This window comes from Dendronephthya gigantea, unplaced genomic scaffold (assembly GCF_004324835.1).
Source record: "Dendronephthya gigantea isolate DGI-Jeju-01 unplaced genomic scaffold, DenGig_1.0 000087F, whole genome shotgun sequence".
Lineage (NCBI taxonomy): Eukaryota > Metazoa > Cnidaria > Anthozoa > Malacalcyonacea > Nephtheidae > Dendronephthya > Dendronephthya gigantea.
The window spans coordinates 925,570-942,500 of record NW_021163097.1 but is presented as its reverse complement, the minus strand read 5'-3'; the positions used below and the strand labels follow the sequence as shown (position 1 = coordinate 942,500).

The window sequence follows — 16,931 nt, the reverse complement described above, 5'->3', positions numbered from 1 at the left end:
GTTGTAGCGAATCTCATGAATATTCATGTGAATAAAGTTTGTGATGCGTTTGAAGAAATTGAAGTTTACATATATATTTAACTTCATATAGAGTCTATATAAATGTTATTACACAATTGATTTGAATTAGATATGAGTGTCAGTTTTATCACTCACTTGAACATGCACATTCAGACCTGTTGCAAAATGCGATACCAATTATGCCAATTTAATATGTACAAGTTGTTGTTATTGTGTTAATTTTATTGGAGTTATCTTGAACACTTGTGAGATTTCAAGTTTTGTATGATATGGATAATACTATATAGACAAATAATTAAAACACCAATTGAAAATTATGCACGTTAAAATAAAATATTTTATTTTTTCATATAGACTTTTCTGGGCATGTTATACCACAATAAAAACGATTCCAATGGTATACAAGAAGTACTTACCAATTTACATAAATATATCCCGTCTTATACCAAAAACGTTTATCCATGTCAAGCTTTTGTTGCTGATCAGCTTTCTGTGGAACGAGGGGTTAACGCATTATTTGAAGTCTCTAATGTCTTTACAGCAGAACAGAGACTGGAAGGGATGAATATAGAAATTGCAGATTGGCATGCAGGAAATAAATTTTTGAAGGTCTGTTTTACTTGGATACATTGAGAAAAAATATATCTTATATAGTCATTAATTAAGCAAATTGTACTGAATTGCACAGCTATGTGTATCACATATTGTAACAAAGTTTGCAAACAAACTGTAAACAAGTTGCGTTCACACTGCTTGTGAACAAGTTGTCAAAACCGTAGATAAATGACCAAAGTTAAAATCCTAAATCAGCTGTTTTTAAATAATTTTTTTTAAAGGTAGTCTCAAAAACTTCTACAGTGGATCTTCTTCTGCTGACAAATGCACTATGTTCAGCAATAGAAATCTGATAAACTGCAGAAATGTAAAGTCTGATGTTGATGGTGCTGTAAATCCTTGCAGGAAGTTCTTTGAGCTAGAAGTAAATGCAAAGCTGATGGCAGCTGCAATGGAAATCCTTGGTATGAAGTCTACATCTGATATTCCAGATAGTACATTTGTTCCTGTGAACATTGATAAATGTGAACCAGATGAAAAAAGAGCCTGCCTCAGGAAAATTGCCAAAGCTGTTGTTGACAAGTATGTAATACAAAAAGAGAAAGCTCAAGCATTGCTTCAAGATGTACTAGCTAATGAAGAAAACCAAGCAACATTGCAGACCAACAAAACTGATGATGGCAGAGTCATGTGCAGATTTCCTGGATGTGGAAAAACATTTGCTCACAATGGTAAGAGAAAAAGAGATCATGAATCTACTCATGATCTTTCAGTTAGAAACAGTAATGAAGAAAATAATCCATGTGAAGCTCCTGCAGTTGCAAATTTTGATGAGGATGACGAAAGTGATGATATATACAATTACCAATGTTCTTTCCTTGAATATGGTATGATAATAATTAATTTCTTTGATGCTATAAAACAAGAAGATGGAAAATGAGTTATTAGGTGCTGGAAATTTCAACTACCTTACCTAAGAAATGACTCTTGTAGTCCAAAGTATGCTCTTGAAGGATTGAATATATTCTTACAGATTCATGGATTATTATCAGCAAAAGATGCACATAGCCTGATATGGAATAGATTCCATTGCAGCAAAACTGGTCGAGGACACAATATTCCTCTTGATTTAAGTCTAGAATTTGTAAATCGCTTGCTGAAAGAAGTTGTCAGAAAGCTAGGCCCTAATGCAACAAATACCAATGCTGTTGATCGTTATTGCAAAGCAGTGGATGTTACTAAACCTGTTCTACACAACTTTGATAGACAGTGCTCTATTATAGACAGATCAGGAAAACATTCATATACATCTGTTATAGCAGATTTGAGCATTCACACGAACTCCAGGTCGTAAGTATTATCATTACAGTAATTGCAAATCGAGTATTCTGCACAATTTCAACCTTCAAGACATGTTCAATTGGATTGATAAACACAACAAAAAACATTGTAAAGGGTAAGAAAGCTCGCTGAACATCAATCCCATAGTTTAAAATAGATCACGTTTGGTTGTATGGTACCCACATACAAAATACCTAGATATTACATGGAATATATGTTTGATATTACTTTTTTCAATAATTAGTTAGAAAGTAAACTTATTTACAGGGTGTATCAAAAATAAGGAGACCTTTAGAAATCAAGCTATTGTAAAAATTTGAATGCCTTTTCAATTGCATTTGCACATATGCTGAACCGTAGTGCGTTAAATATTGATGGCATGCATGCATACATTAGAAAATGAATTGACGTTTGTACACAAGATTGTCTGCTCCTGGGAATTTGAAAATAACTTTAATAGCATAAGGAAAAATAGCGACCCAAAAATATTCAAATGACTAAGCACACTACCAGAACAAAAATGGTTCAACTGACTTCGGAGCAAAGAGTTTTTGTAGTCTTAACTTATACCCAGCCTGCCGTCATCAGAAAAGCAGTTCGTGATATGCACAAGCGTACGGTAGTTTGTGTTGAGAGAAATGGAGGCCACGTTGGAGGTCATGGTCCATGACATTAAGTTCTTTTGATGTTCAATTTATCAGTAATTTTCAATCCGGATCAAAATGTCAAGTGAATCTGTGTCAGATCAAGTTGTAATTCATTGCTGACTCATGTAAACATTTTATTAGGCAGAGTTTGTAAAATGGGATGCTGAGCCATTCCGGATTCAAAGTCAATTCTAACTCATGTGAACAGCCCTAATGCTCGCAGGCAGTGTTAAAAATTAATGAACAAATGATTTGTTCATGTTTTGAAGGAACAGCTGAAGCTTAGTCGTTTGTGCTTAGTCATTTGAATATTTTCGGGTCGTTATTTTTCCTTATGCTATTAAAGTTATTTTCAAATTCCCAGGAGCAGACAATCTTGTGTACAAACGTCAATTCATTTTCTAAAGGTCTCCTTTTTCTAATGTATGCATGCATGCCATCAATATTTCACGCACTACGGTTCAGCATATGTGCAAATGCAATTGAAAAAGCATTCAAATTTTAACAATGGCTTGATTTCTAAAGGTCTCCTTTTTTTTGATACACCCTGTATATTGATATGATATGCTTTAATAGCGAATTGTAAATGTACTATTTATGTCAGAGGCTTAAATTGACTAAAATTATATTAACAAACTGTTAGGGGTAAATATCGGTATGAGGTTTCTAACAACCATGTTCACATTGCCGTAAACACTTCCGAAATTGTAGTTTATATAGTTTAAATAAATGAAAGTACCACACATAATAGACAAAATGTACAATTATTACGTACCCATATCAAGTTGTATCCGTATTTTCAGAAAAAAGATCTTCAATCATACTAGTAGCAGTTTTTTCCTCAATGCCAGATGGCAGAGTTTCATCTAACATAAAATCGATGCTCATCAGCTCACTTTCTAAGAAAAAATTAAGTTCTGAATCATTTCTCAGTTCCTCCCACTCTGATTGAATGCCACCCAACTCACAATGATCATCATGGACTGATTCTGCTGCCAGTATTTCATTGATGTTAATGTCATCAAATACACGATGCATGGCCTATAGAATCGCTTGGCTATGTTCCTTTCTCCATACTTCAACAAAATGTTCGACATGTTCAAGCATTTTTATGTTGTCACAATTATTTATAACTTTATCAATTTGAAAGTATGAAAATTCAGCGATACTTTGCAACATTATAACACCTTCAAAACATTTTTTAATCCATTCTTTAAGGTAATCTTTGAGTTTATGTTTATCTTTGAGTTTAAGGTAATCTTTGAATCTATGAGTTTGTTTCTCTGCTCATCATTTACAGGCCTCACAACACTATACAATGGTTGTGTTACAGTTTCATTTAGTGAACTGCTAGATGTCTCAATTAACATTTCATTTTTATTGCATTCCTCTTTCCCACAAGTGCAATTTCTCTTGCATACATCACAACAATTATGTCCATTTAAATTTTCATGAACAATAAAACCTCCAGGAAAATGATTAAAAATTTGCTTTCTTCTGCATTGTGTATCTGTTTCAATATATTCTTTGATGTCAGACTTGCTTCTAGCTGACAATAATCCATTATAAAGCAAAAGGCATTTACTTTGCTGCCCTTCCAGCCCTGCCACATTCCTGTACGTAACTCTCAATGTTTTTGGAAGGTCCGAAATGTATCACATGACAAACTCCTTTCATGTCCACTCAGGGGCGAAACTACCACCTTTTTGCTGGGGGGGTGTTGGGTAAATTTGCCCTGCCAAATTTTATCATGCCCTGCAGCATTGTAGGTATAGTCCATTGAGAGATGTAACATATCAGCTAAGATTTTGTTTGAAAGGCGTGGGTTAACACGATCCCTAGTAATACGTTTTAGCTTTATAACGCTAATACTGTCTCGTATGTAACTGAATATTAACAGTATTTATTTTGTTGGCTTTATTCGAAATTTGCGCATCTTAACTTTGGCCCAAGTGTCCAGTACAACGTTCAAATCAATACTGTCTGTGAGATCCTTTTCACAAGCCAGTAGGATCAAGTCATTTAAACGCTTGTCTTTCATAGTTGACCTAAGACAGTTCTTGACAATCTTCAGTTTGCTGAAAGTTCGCTCATCCTTGGCGACAGACACTGGAGCAGTAAGCAACAGCTGATAAGCTTTGCATACGGTTGGGAAGATCCTGATATACTCGTGAGCATATTTGGCTGCTTCTTGTATGGAGCTAGGTTGTTTTCTCGAGATAGTGGTACTGAATATTTCTAGCTCAGACATAAGCACATGAGGTTCAATTTGACAAGCAGGAGGAAAAAGACAGCACATTGCTTTAACTGTTTCATCTTTTGGTTTCTGTACAGGAGGTTGCAGGCAATCAGCTAGGGGTTTAATCTGGTCAAGGCAGACTGATGTTGTCCATATACTCAGTAATTAAGGAATCGAGCACCCCACACATTTCTTTCCTGTAAAACTCTTTGAATAGTAATTGCGCATAAGCTTCTGGGTGGTCATCAATTCTTCTTGGCGGTCTCCTTGGTCTATGATGAAGTTGGTATTGTGCAATTGAATCTATGCCCATTTTGTTTCCGAACTCAACAATCGCGTCTAGCTCTGCATCAATTGCACGATCTTCACTACGCATTTTTTTCATGTTTTCCACCGTAGAATCGATTAACAACAGTGCGTCCAAAATATTGAGCTCTTCTTCCTGCAACTGCTTTGTGATAACTTTTGTTTTCTTCATAATAAGTCTCATAAACATGAGAGCAAAGAGAAAGTCAAAACTAAGCAATTTCGTCTTGATCCCGTTACCCTTTGCTTTAACTTTCGGTTCGACACCATCAGCAGTGACAACTTCATCAATTGCTTTTGGGATTTGCTCGTAACTTCTCCAAACAGCGTTGATTGATTCAGAACAGTAAACCCATATGGTCTTTGACAAGTTTCGGAACTTTAAAACGTTTTCAATTTCTTTCGTAGAATTCTCAATAACTTTATTTCTCTTTGTGCTTTGGCTAAAAAATACAGTGGGGATCAAAAGTCTGAGTCCAGTCGATAACTTTTCTTATATTACGGTAGTTTACAATAAATGATATCTTGTGAGTTGGAGATTGGATATGTTGAGCTTGTGTATCGTATTTTATAATAGTAATGCCTCTCATAGATTTCTCGTTAATTCTCACGGTATTTAAGTTGAAAGAAATGCGTATTATTCTTTTTGTGGACCAAAGATGGCAAAGAGAGGGACAACAATGATGGGATGTCTCAAAAAATTGAGAGAAATTGAGATGAGGTTATATGTGTCGAACTAAAAGTTGGAAATTTTTTGTGACTCGTTCGTATTCAATTAAATGAAAATCTGCGAGACAATGCAAGGGCTATTCCTGGCTCCTGCAAAGGAAAATGGAAAGAAAGGAGAAGGAAAACCAGTGGGCCGTCTTTTAATCAATGGTGGAATAGGGCTGAACCAGTAGGGTATAACACAATTATTTTGTATCGCCTCTTTTACGTTTGAAAACAGCTTTGACTTTTGTTGGATAGAGTGAACCAGTTTTGTTAGCATTACTGGTTCAATTCTATTCCACCATTGATTAAGGGCAGTACGCTGGTTTTCCTTCTGCTTTCTTTCCATTTTCCTTTATAGGAGTAGCCCTTGGTCCATGGTCTAGCAGATTTTCGTTCGACACATATAACCTCATCTCAATTTCTCTCAATTCTTTCACAAATCCCATCATCACCAAAATCTGACCGTGTCATATAGCCTCGAGCCACGTTCGATATCATTGTCGGCCCCCTCTATGCCATGTTTGGCCCACAAAAAGAATAATACGCACGCTTAATGTATCAGACCAACCACTTTGCCTGGTTGGTCTTTCGCTTGCCTTTTCGAACCATTCTAAAAATATTAATAAGTCTATTTGTACCTTGTCAACTGATAGCTCAACTATGAAATACTAAATTAGTATGTACCCACTACCCACATATCATTTCTTCATTGAAATAAAATCTACAGTCATTTTTTTATTAATATGAATTGTTTGAGCAATGATGCACATGTAGGGTTGAAAGATGGCATTATAAGTATTATTATTATATTATTGCATTAAATACCACTTTGAGACACTAAAATACATGCTGCAATATCCCTAGGTTATTTATACCACACAAAATTACGACAAATAATGATAATACCCAAAAAGCAATGCCCAAATGAGACAGTTTACAGTGTGTCTCATTTAGCCCCACAACACTTGGGGCAATTCAAAGGCTCAAAATAATAAAAATTGAGACCAACATGAGCAAAATACCCTTTTAATATGAAAGGCCATATGTTTTTGTAGTATAAATGTAGTATAATTCTTAACTGCGGTATCTTAAACAGAATAAAAAACTATCTAAATATGTTTAAGTAATAACATACCTCAACTTCGAGACGTCAACTTCGGCGCGATCGAGAAGAATTGATTTTATTTTCGCTGTAAAATAGCTATGAACCTCAAACCACGTTGAATAACTTCGAAAAATGCTTGTTGACGAGCCTGCGATGTTTCTAATTAAAAATCTGCGATAATACACCAGAAATTAACATTTTTGCCCTAATGTCTCATTTAGCCCCACTGTCTCGTTTTGCCCCGCATTACGCTAAATACCATGAGAATTAACGAGATATCTATGGGAGGCATTATACTATCATAAAATACGCAAGTTCAGATCAACAAATCCAATCTCCATCTCACAAGATATCATTTGTTGTAAATTATCGTAATATAAGAAAAATTATACTTTTGATCCCCACTGTACGTATATATCTTCCAATACGTTATACATCGATGTTACAATTGCGCTCTGTTTGCAGCAGTGTTCATTGAAAGTGTTAGATCGGTGCCCCTGGCATGGAATATAAGGCACTGGTCGTTGCAACATGTCTTGCAAGATTTTTTGTGCACCGTTCAATCTACCAGACATCGACGCTGTAAAGTCATACGTCTGAAAAGACAGCATATCTAAGTCGATTTCATTATCTTTCAAAGATCTAATTATGTCCTTTGCTGTCCCAGCACCACTCTTATCAACGGATTCTTTCATTTCAATTACTCTTTCGCTTCGGAGACCTGCAGAATCGACATACCTTCCAGCAACTACTAGCTTATCTTGATTCGAGGTATCTGGGGTTGTATCAGCTGACACGGAATAAATGCCAGCGGAATTAATTTCCTCTGTAATCTTTTTTTTCACATCCTGGGCTAACAAATGCACCATCTCATTTTGGGATTCCGAACTCATATATGTTGTACTGTACGGTTTCAAGCGTTGGTCTTCAAGCCATGATTCGAGGACAGGACAATGCCGGGAAAGAAGGTTGACAATTTGTACATAATTACCATCATCGTCATTGCCAGAGCCTCTGAAAGCAAGAGATTGCCTTGCAAGAGTTTTAGCTACATCAAAGAGTATCGCCATGATTTCTTTGTTCTTTTCCTCGTCTGCTTTCTCTTGGATAAGGATTTGCTTCACTTGTGCACTCATTGCAACATCAATATGGCACGCTTCCATTGAAAATTGGACAAAATCGGCTAGGGCAGCTTGATGGGACTTGCAAGAAAAGTGCTGAAGAAGCTTCCCCTGTTTATTGGTACCCACACTTTTCATTTTGTGCCATGACCTAATGCCATCTATCCAGGCAAGATCACTATTTTCTCGACCAGGTCCAGAGGGAAACAACGAACATACGAAACAGTAGGCTTTATCTTCCTTTCTGCTGTATTTCAGGTGTGGAAAGGATTTGTACCAAGATGCACTGGACTTGTTTTGCTTGTTTTTCTGTATTGATTCATTCTCAGGAAAAATTTTTAACTTAGGTTGACAGGGACCAAGCTGTATCAGAAAATTTCGTTGATCGTCGTTCATATTCCGCGGCCTTTCACTTGGATCATGGGCAGCTAACTGATCACTTGTTTTAATCACAGGACAGCCTAAGTTAACCTCGTGATTTCTAATTTTGTCAATGACAATCGAACAATTCTTTGTTAGCTGCTGAGATAGAGTGCTTATCTTTAATGTCATATCTCTGACTTTCATAACAAAACCTTCAGCTTTTGTTTCTTTTTCTGACACAATCTCACCCAGGATATCTTGACATTGATTAAGATATTGAGAAAGGACCTTCAACTGCCCTGCACATGTTAGCCATGTTATACTGTCTTCGTTGTCTCTAACGTTGTCTCCAGACGGTTCACTATGTGTTTCCTGCAAAGTATCAAAACTGATGAATACATTCATAGAAAGATCATCCAGTACACCTAAAATTAGTACACACAAAAATAAATACTTTACCTTTTCACTAAAATTACAAAGAGAATCATCTTCAGAATCATCTTCTGATGAAATGACAGATTCTACAGTCTGTTGATGATTTATTTTGGGGAGTTCTGGATTGAAAGAATTTACCAACAGGTTTTCTTCCGAAAGTTCCAAGGATGTTTTTCGTTCAACTGCTCCATAACTAGTATCTGGTTCAGAAATCGTTAATGGCTGAACTGCTTCGCTTGTGTTACTCAATTCACTTGTTTCAATTACCTTCGGGGTTTTCTATTAAGAATAATCATTTTAAAGTAAGCTATTGTGACCGGTACGCCCATGTATGTGACAACAAACTACGATTAATTGCTATTAAATTATGTAACATGTGAATGAATGAAACTTTTATTTGAATAGGGTAATCCAATCAGTTTACATTAAACATATAGGAGCTCTATAGTATCATAAATTTAAGAGCTACACTCGCTTCGAAAGTATGTTCCAAATAGGTACAAATTATTAAGAACTAAAATAACAAAAAGTCACACTTAAACTTACCCCGGTCTCGAGGACTGAAAATATTAACTTCTTCTGCGAGGGATCACGTAAGTGAATGATCCTTGCACTTCCTTTGTGAGCTGATTTATTATGTTTCGGAAAGTTGTCGTTGTAAATTTCCTTGTTACACGAAGAGCATTTAACTTTTTGTCGGTATGGCCTCTTTCTAGCGTTTATTATGTTTTTCCTTTGTTTCAGTTGTTTGTCTACAATGAGAAATGCAATATCATTGATCAAATTTCACAAAGTTAATTTGCATATATACTAAATTTGCATATATGAATATGTATCCTTCGTAATTCCGATTCGTGAAGTCTTGTTTGGTAGATTTATTATATATATGCATATACTAATATTCTTAACATAATTTATCGACAAGAAACACTGTACAGTCGATAAAAATACATAATATAGTTTCAGTAATACGAATATTACTCACCGTCCATACTTCTTTCCATTCAAAGCATATTCAAAGGATTTCAATATTATGAAATATTATGAATAATTATCATAATAATTACTTACATATGTCACTAGCCTGTGAATAGGCTCCACTGTGTGTGCAACTAAGCTAATAATTTAAATAACGGGAAACGTATTTTTAGTTCATACTTTTTTCATTTTGGTGTATTACATAAATCGTAGAACAGTTTAACCAATGTGCGTGCAGCGTGCCTTTTGCCCTGCAAAAATGTCCCTTGCCCTGCCAATCGCCCCTGTGTCCACTCCCATTCCAAAAGCAATTGTACATACACTAATACCCTTAGTTGACCTTCTGTTACACATATATTTTCTTGAATGTGTTTTTTAACAGATGTTGGAGTCTCTGAATGGTACATATCCACAAGTCTCTCTCTTGGATTTAAATCTCTATTTAAATAGAAATCAACTCCAAGGCTTTCCCGAAATGTATTGTATATTAAAGCACACTGTCTTCGTGTTTGACAAAATATTACAGTCCTTGTTGCAGAAGCTCTATTAACTCTTACATCTTCAATTATACCACTAAACGTTGTTTCAAGAGGAGTCTTGTTTTCAACATACTAGACATCAAAACAAATATTTGTTTGATCTGGACTTCTCTCAATGATCACAACAGACTTCATGTTCAAATTCAAGGTCTGAAAGATGTCCAACTTTGTTGACTTACAAGCAGTTGCAGTAAGCACAACAGATGGAACACTATTGGCAATTAGAGACCTCAATTCTCCTAAATTTGAATACCAAACTCTAAATGGAAGACACAGGCATTTGCTAGAACCAGATGATCCCTACTGACTTATGCAATGAGCCTCGTCAACCACCACAGAAATAAGAGATTTGTGATAAACTTCGCATGATAACAGCTTTCTCCACCTATCAGAGTTTAGCATCTTTTCTGGAGAAGCAAACAAATACGTGTATTTTCCTTCCTCAACTTTTCTTAGTTCATCTTAGGTGTGTTGATCGTGTAAAGCTATCGCAGTTAACCCCACAGATTTTAGATATTGAACTTGGTCTTCCATTAAACTTTGCAAAGGAGATATTATTACAAGTTTTGAAGCTGTCTTTGCTATTTTAACATGATCACGCACAATTGGAAGAGCATAATAAATCATTGACTTCCCATATCATGTCGGTTTGCATCAAAAATCTTAACTGATGTTAACTGTCACAGTTTCAGAATCTTGAGTTGTAAAGTAAGCTTGACATAATCTGTTTATTTGCCATATTAATTTCCCTGTTGTTAACATCACAGAAATTTATCAAGCAATTTATCATGCTTATACAACACCAAGAGCATACAGCTTTGAAGATGAAGCAGCAGATGTATACGTGGCTTTTTCGGATGCTATAGTGGAAAAAATGAACAAACAATTGGATGATGCCATTATATTTAAGGACAATCAATCAAAAGACAGAAACATTTTTCTGAGGTATATGTAAGCCACTTACATTGTGTTACTGTTTGAATTTGGAACTAAAAATCTGTTGTCGGTAGGTCGACCAAAAATCTTGTATTAAAAAAATTGTATTCTATCACCATGTGATATGGAATCTCGATTTTTTATTCGTAGGATGTCCTCTGTTATGCATGTATTCTTCACTGCGACAAATTTTTTTTTACGAGGAAATGTGGAAACGACAAAGACGAAGACCTAGTTATACCGGAAAAAATTTCCATGGAAACACCACTAGTTGCAAAAGCGTTTGTAGAATACTTTGCCAGCCAATGGAAAATTGTGAACAAGGTACAGAAAAACATAAATAGTAATAAGTCATACAGTGTATGACCACCTGTAAGTCATACATGGTAATAGACAGTACGCGGTATTAACATTCGCCAGAGGGCTTTTACTAAGAAACAATTGGAGTAACTGAAAAGTGGTAAGTTAGCTCAATTCATTTTACAAGCAGTTCATAAAGGATGTGCAAGAAAAAAATCAACCCTATAAAACAGAAATACATTATGCTATGTATTTTGTACCTTTTGTATTTTTCTGGTACATCTTGTACATGCACACCACAGAACGCCGGTTCCGCATAATACCAAACACAGACAAATAGCCTTGGTCTCTGAAGCTTATAAACTTTCACAGTGTCTGACATGGGTAATAATTTCCATTATTTCGAGATAGTGCCCAACCTCGTTCCCAGGGTTTTCCTTCGTTATAGCGCTCAGAATGGTTTTGTGTTTAACGGCGCAGCTCTTTTTAGTAATAAATGCAATGCATTTTTAGTCATCCCTCAGTTCAAAGAAACTGCTCCCTTGGCAGCAGCGTCCAATCCTAGAAATGCAATGGAGGTAGAAAGTGTGTGTAGTTTAGGCACAGCTGCCACGCCAGAAGACGAGAGTCACAGGATACTGCCGACAACTACCTCCAACCCGGGCAGTAGTAGCCAGTCGCAACTTGGCCAGAAAAGGAAAACCATGGTTGACTGGCTAAAAGACTCATTATCAAAAAATGAGATTGTGTAAGGCAAACTTAGGCGCTTTTGAACTAATTAGAAAGTATGATGTGTCGCCAAAAAACAAAACTAAAGAAATCACCTATTGTTAGAAATTTAAATGCCCTAGCACTAGCACTGAACACACGAGTCGCGAAAGCATAATTAACTATCTTCAAGGCAGACAAAACAAACTAAACCCCAATATAGAAATTACCTATATTGAAAATATTTGAATGCTTTAACATTTTGTTAACAGTCCAGTGAGTACTAAATGTTGACATAAGTAACTCTATACATAATAAAGCTGTATACAATGTCGTTTCTTTTTACTAGTTAATAAATGCACCATGACAATATTTTACGCATCTTTGTGTCTTAGCTTATATGCTACAACGTTAGACAATCGTCTAACCATGGGTAATTTCAATAGTTTTGTGGTTTTTTAACTCATGTTATTAATGTTCAGATTATTTAGCAGTCAAAATAATGAGACTGAACACTAACAATGCCAGTAAGGCTAAGAACACTAGTAACGCCAGTACCAATAGGAACCACAGTAACACTAGTAACGCTAAGAATGCCAGTAACGCTAAGAACACCAGTAACACTAGTAACGCTAGTGATGCAAAGCTTATGATAGTATAAATCATGACTTACTTCTTGGCAAACTCAGAAGCCTAGGAGTATCGCCATCAGCACTTAAATGGTTTTATAGTTATCTAACAGTTACCTCAGGATGTAACTTTTACTCTAATGGACAAACAACTTACAATTTCATCAAATGCGAAAAACCTTGGTGTCACATTAGACCCATACCTGAACTATAACAATCATGTAGCTGATGTAGTGTCCTCTTGTATGAGAGCATTGGTACAAATAAATAGAGTTCGCCATCTTTTTAAGCGTGAAATTTTAATTAAAATCATAAATTGTTTGGTATTCAGTAAATTTTATTACTGTTCTTCACTTTGGGCATCTACATCTGAAACGAATATTGGAAAGCTTCAGTGTGTTCAAAATTTCGCTGGTAGGATAGTAACTGGAACGAAAAAGTTTGAACATATTACTCCCATTTTAAAGGACCTGAAGTGGCTGCTGGTTGCAATGGAACTCTATATTAGGGATGCTATCATGACATTTAAATGTGTAAATGACCTTGTGCCATCTTATCTGTGTGGAAAGTTGAATAAAAGACAACAAATAAGTGGTCGTATAACCAGACAATCAAATGACTTTCAGATACCTAAATGCAGAACTGCAGAAGGGCAGAAGTCTTTTGAGTATTGCTGTGTATCTATTTGGAATTCGCTCAGCCCAGCTGCCAAACAGTTGTCCTCGATTAAACATTTTAAACATTATCTTAAGAAATATTTTCTTAATATATTCCTAAATAGTGCCTAGATTGTAATCTTTTCTGTTAACTATTGCATGTATAATTTATAGTTTTAATTCCTTTTAGAAATCATTTGTAAATTAGTTATAAAAACATTTGTAAATTAGTTATGAAAAGCTCATTTTTGAGATAACTAATAAATATTTATGCGATAAAAAAATTTTATTTGGTTAAACCCTCGCAATTTTATGGCTTCTCAAAGTTTTAACAAATTTGTTCCATGACCGAGTTTTTGGGAGACTGGTGAGAAAGTAGTGTGACGTCATGTGGTGAACTCGTTTAATAAAGTATCTCAAGTATTCTATATTTTCCAAAGAAGTTCTTCTTTTGCAGGAAAATTTGGCAGATTAATCTTCGACGGATTAATCTTCCGAACCATCATCCTTCGCATCCGAAAACGATTATTTATCAGAATATGATGAAATGTCAGAGCTAGAGAATTCAGAATCCGATGTATCCGAAGTGCAGCAAATCGGGACATTTGACGAAATCACTGCTGAAATAACTGCTTCTGATAGTCTTGTGCTTTCAAGTGATGATGACGCTTATGCTTGGGTAGATGATCCTGTTGCAGATGACAGAGTGAACAAAAGAATATGAAGATATATGAGGGCAAACGAGAAAATTAAAGACGATATGTCGAAGCATTTCGGCAATGCACTTCGATTAGTGTGTTATCGACGTTTATTTCTTCTTGTCTTTCAACCGTGTTGGTAACTTCCTCGATGATGGACTTCTTGCTTAAACTAAGATACTTGGAATTGTCATATTCACGTACCATTACATTAGATAGTTTGTAGGAAGAACCAGAAGTGATTCGAGCTATATCCTTTTCCCATGACACAAGTCTCATTGTTCCTGTGTTATCCGTGATTATAGCATCTTGCTTCTGGAGTAGCTTTCCCTTTGTCAGGATTGTTTCTACTGTGCCCTGGAATGATATTTTTCCATTAACATTCACTTGGACATTCGTTTCTCTAGCAAGTACAGATGTTACATTTGTTTAACCAGGCTTTACATCCTCATGGCGTGGCTCTTCTTGAATGTCGAAGTTGACGTCGCTAGCGTTTGGTTCCTCCAATCTTGTCCATTTGTTTAGATGGATTTCTTCTTCTGCTGTCTAATTATTCCTCTTTAATTGATACTTGGAAAGTTTAACAGGTGAAAAAGATTCATATCTGGCCTTGCATTCGTTATGTTTTTCTGAAGAAAAACACACAGTTCTGTATGTTTTGTCTTCAGTTTGAATTTCATTTCAAAATAGAGATTATCCCTTTGACTTTCCTTTATTTCCAACAGCTCGTGCACATAAGCAATCAAAGGACTACCTAAAAAAGACGAAGAATAATTTACTTATATGCTGGATTAGTGCACTACATAGTTATGCCTGTTTGCAGAAGTTCCTTAGTTGACATTATAGACCAGGCAAGACCTTACCGTTTATTACTTTTCACCAATGGTCTGGTCTCCATGTTTTAATGTTATAACAAGGTTTGTGCACATGGTAGTTATGGCCCCATGTTTTTCTGCATGGATGCGTCTCTCTTTGATCTTGAAGGCAATCTCAGGCTTATCAGTGTTCTTTTGCACACAAAACATGAAGAAATATAACCCGCATGAAAACGAGCCATTGAGGTAAAGGCAATAAACCGCAAGGTCTATTAACATCGATGTTCAGATCTATGAGCCTGCCCAACATCATTTAAAGATGTGCCTGTAATGTGGGAGTTGGTTAGGTATTTTAAGGTATGCTCTTACCTTCAGTCTTCATTTCTTGTGTTTTACATCATTTTGTACATGTGAAGAGGCCATTTTTGTTTCTGTAACAATATAGAACATAGAATAAATAGTGTAAATAGGGGAAAACAATTTGGTAATTAAATCAATATTCGCCTTGCTAATAATACAAATTGACATACTTATATTTGTACAAAAGTTAATCCAGATCATTAATTTTTTTTAATCCAGATCATTAATTTTTTTTTTGATTGACTAAAATGTTAATTTTTTTTGCAAGAACTTGTAACCTTTGTTCTTCATCCATCTTGTATTTACGATTTTTTGATTTTTTAATTGAACAGAGTCATTCAAAAGTCATTGGCTCTATTATGACAGAAGAAATATTTCGAACACAACTTAAAGCAACCTGAGAAATCCCTAAACACGTTTCTTTTTTTCCAATATCTATCCATGCTTTGTTCAATGTCATTCCCTGGCTCTAATGAATTGTTAATGCCCATGCAAGTGTCAATGGTATTCGCTGTCTTTCATGGAATGTGTTACTCAGATATGAAGTGGAAGTGACTGGAGGAATAGGTACACAATTAGGGATGTTTAAAATAGAAGGCCCAGTATAATCATCAAATTTGACTATTACAGCTATAGGCAAATAAGGAGGTTGATGGTTTTGAGCATAAACTATATCCTCGACAATGCCAGTGGAACTGTTACATAAACCAACTATTGGCCACAAATTCATTGTCAACATTACACAAGCACCCATAGTGATAAGTATTGTTGGTTGCAGTCCCTACATTTCTTGAGGACTAATAGATTTTGCTTTATTACTGGAATGTCTTGCGTCAATTTTTGCAATTGGTTGACTCAACTGGATTAGATTTTTGTAATTGTACTTTGCTACTTCTTCATTGCTGTAGAACAATTGCATTGCATCACTAAAGTTTCACTAAAATTTTCCTTCTGGATTTTTATCCAGTTAGGCATTTCTCCTATTTGTTGCTTGGTGTGTGCCAAAGTGTGTAGTTGCCAGCTATATGTTTCTTTTAAAATATGTGAACCAAATATTTTGTTTGAGTTGTGAAAATCAGATATTAGCATCCATTCTTCTTGAGTAACTGACTCCTCTTCAGGGGTTTCGTTAGTTGCATGTTTTTTTGCAAAAGGAGAATGAAAAAAATCTCGCCATGCAACAATAAACTATGATTGTCTGGTGTTTCTTTTTCCCAAGCATTATTTGGAGAGTTTTGCCAAGGCTTGTATTTCAGAAGTTGGTATTTACAAAACAAACTATATTTATCTCCCTTCGGATTTGCAGAGTAATTTGGAAACATCCTAGGGACAATATTTTCTGATTGCTTCACAAGTTTCCCTTTAGACATTTTATACTTGGCAGAAAACGTAATTAAATTCATGTCCATAACTTCTGGGGAAGTATCTTGGTAAGAAATGTGCTTTGCGTCACATCTAACAATGA

The 16,931-nt window shown here is 35.5% G+C and overlaps 1 protein-coding gene across 1 annotated transcript; it reads right to left on the bottom strand.

The window, feature by feature from the left end:
- Window positions 1–4,467: 4,467 nt before the first annotated feature.
- Window positions 4,468–6,269, bottom strand: LOC114533208. Its single transcript, XM_028554707.1, has 3 exons — window positions 6,142–6,269; window positions 4,985–5,552; window positions 4,468–4,890 (listed from the first exon to the last, which is right to left on the bottom strand). Exons 1-3 carry the CDS (start codon window positions 6,267–6,269, stop codon window positions 4,468–4,470), a joined length of 1,119 nt encoding a protein of 372 aa, XP_028410508.1.
- Between the last annotated feature and the right edge of the window lie 10,662 nt (window positions 6,270–16,931).

Bases quoted from the DNA above. Each gene is read 5' to 3' on its own strand.
- LOC114533208 (XM_028554707.1), bottom strand. From the start codon at position 6,269: ATGGGATTTGTGAAAGAATTGAGAGAAATTGAGATGAGGTTATATGTG. The intron at 5,553-6,141 runs GTACTGCCCTTA...TGTATTTTTTAG, and splicing joins AAAGCAGAAGGAAAACCAGC to CCAAAGCACAAAGAGAAATA. The intron at 4,891-4,984 runs GTGCTCGATTCC...CCTCCTGTACAG, and splicing joins ACAGGAAAGAAATGTGTGGG to AAACCAAAAGATGAAACAGT.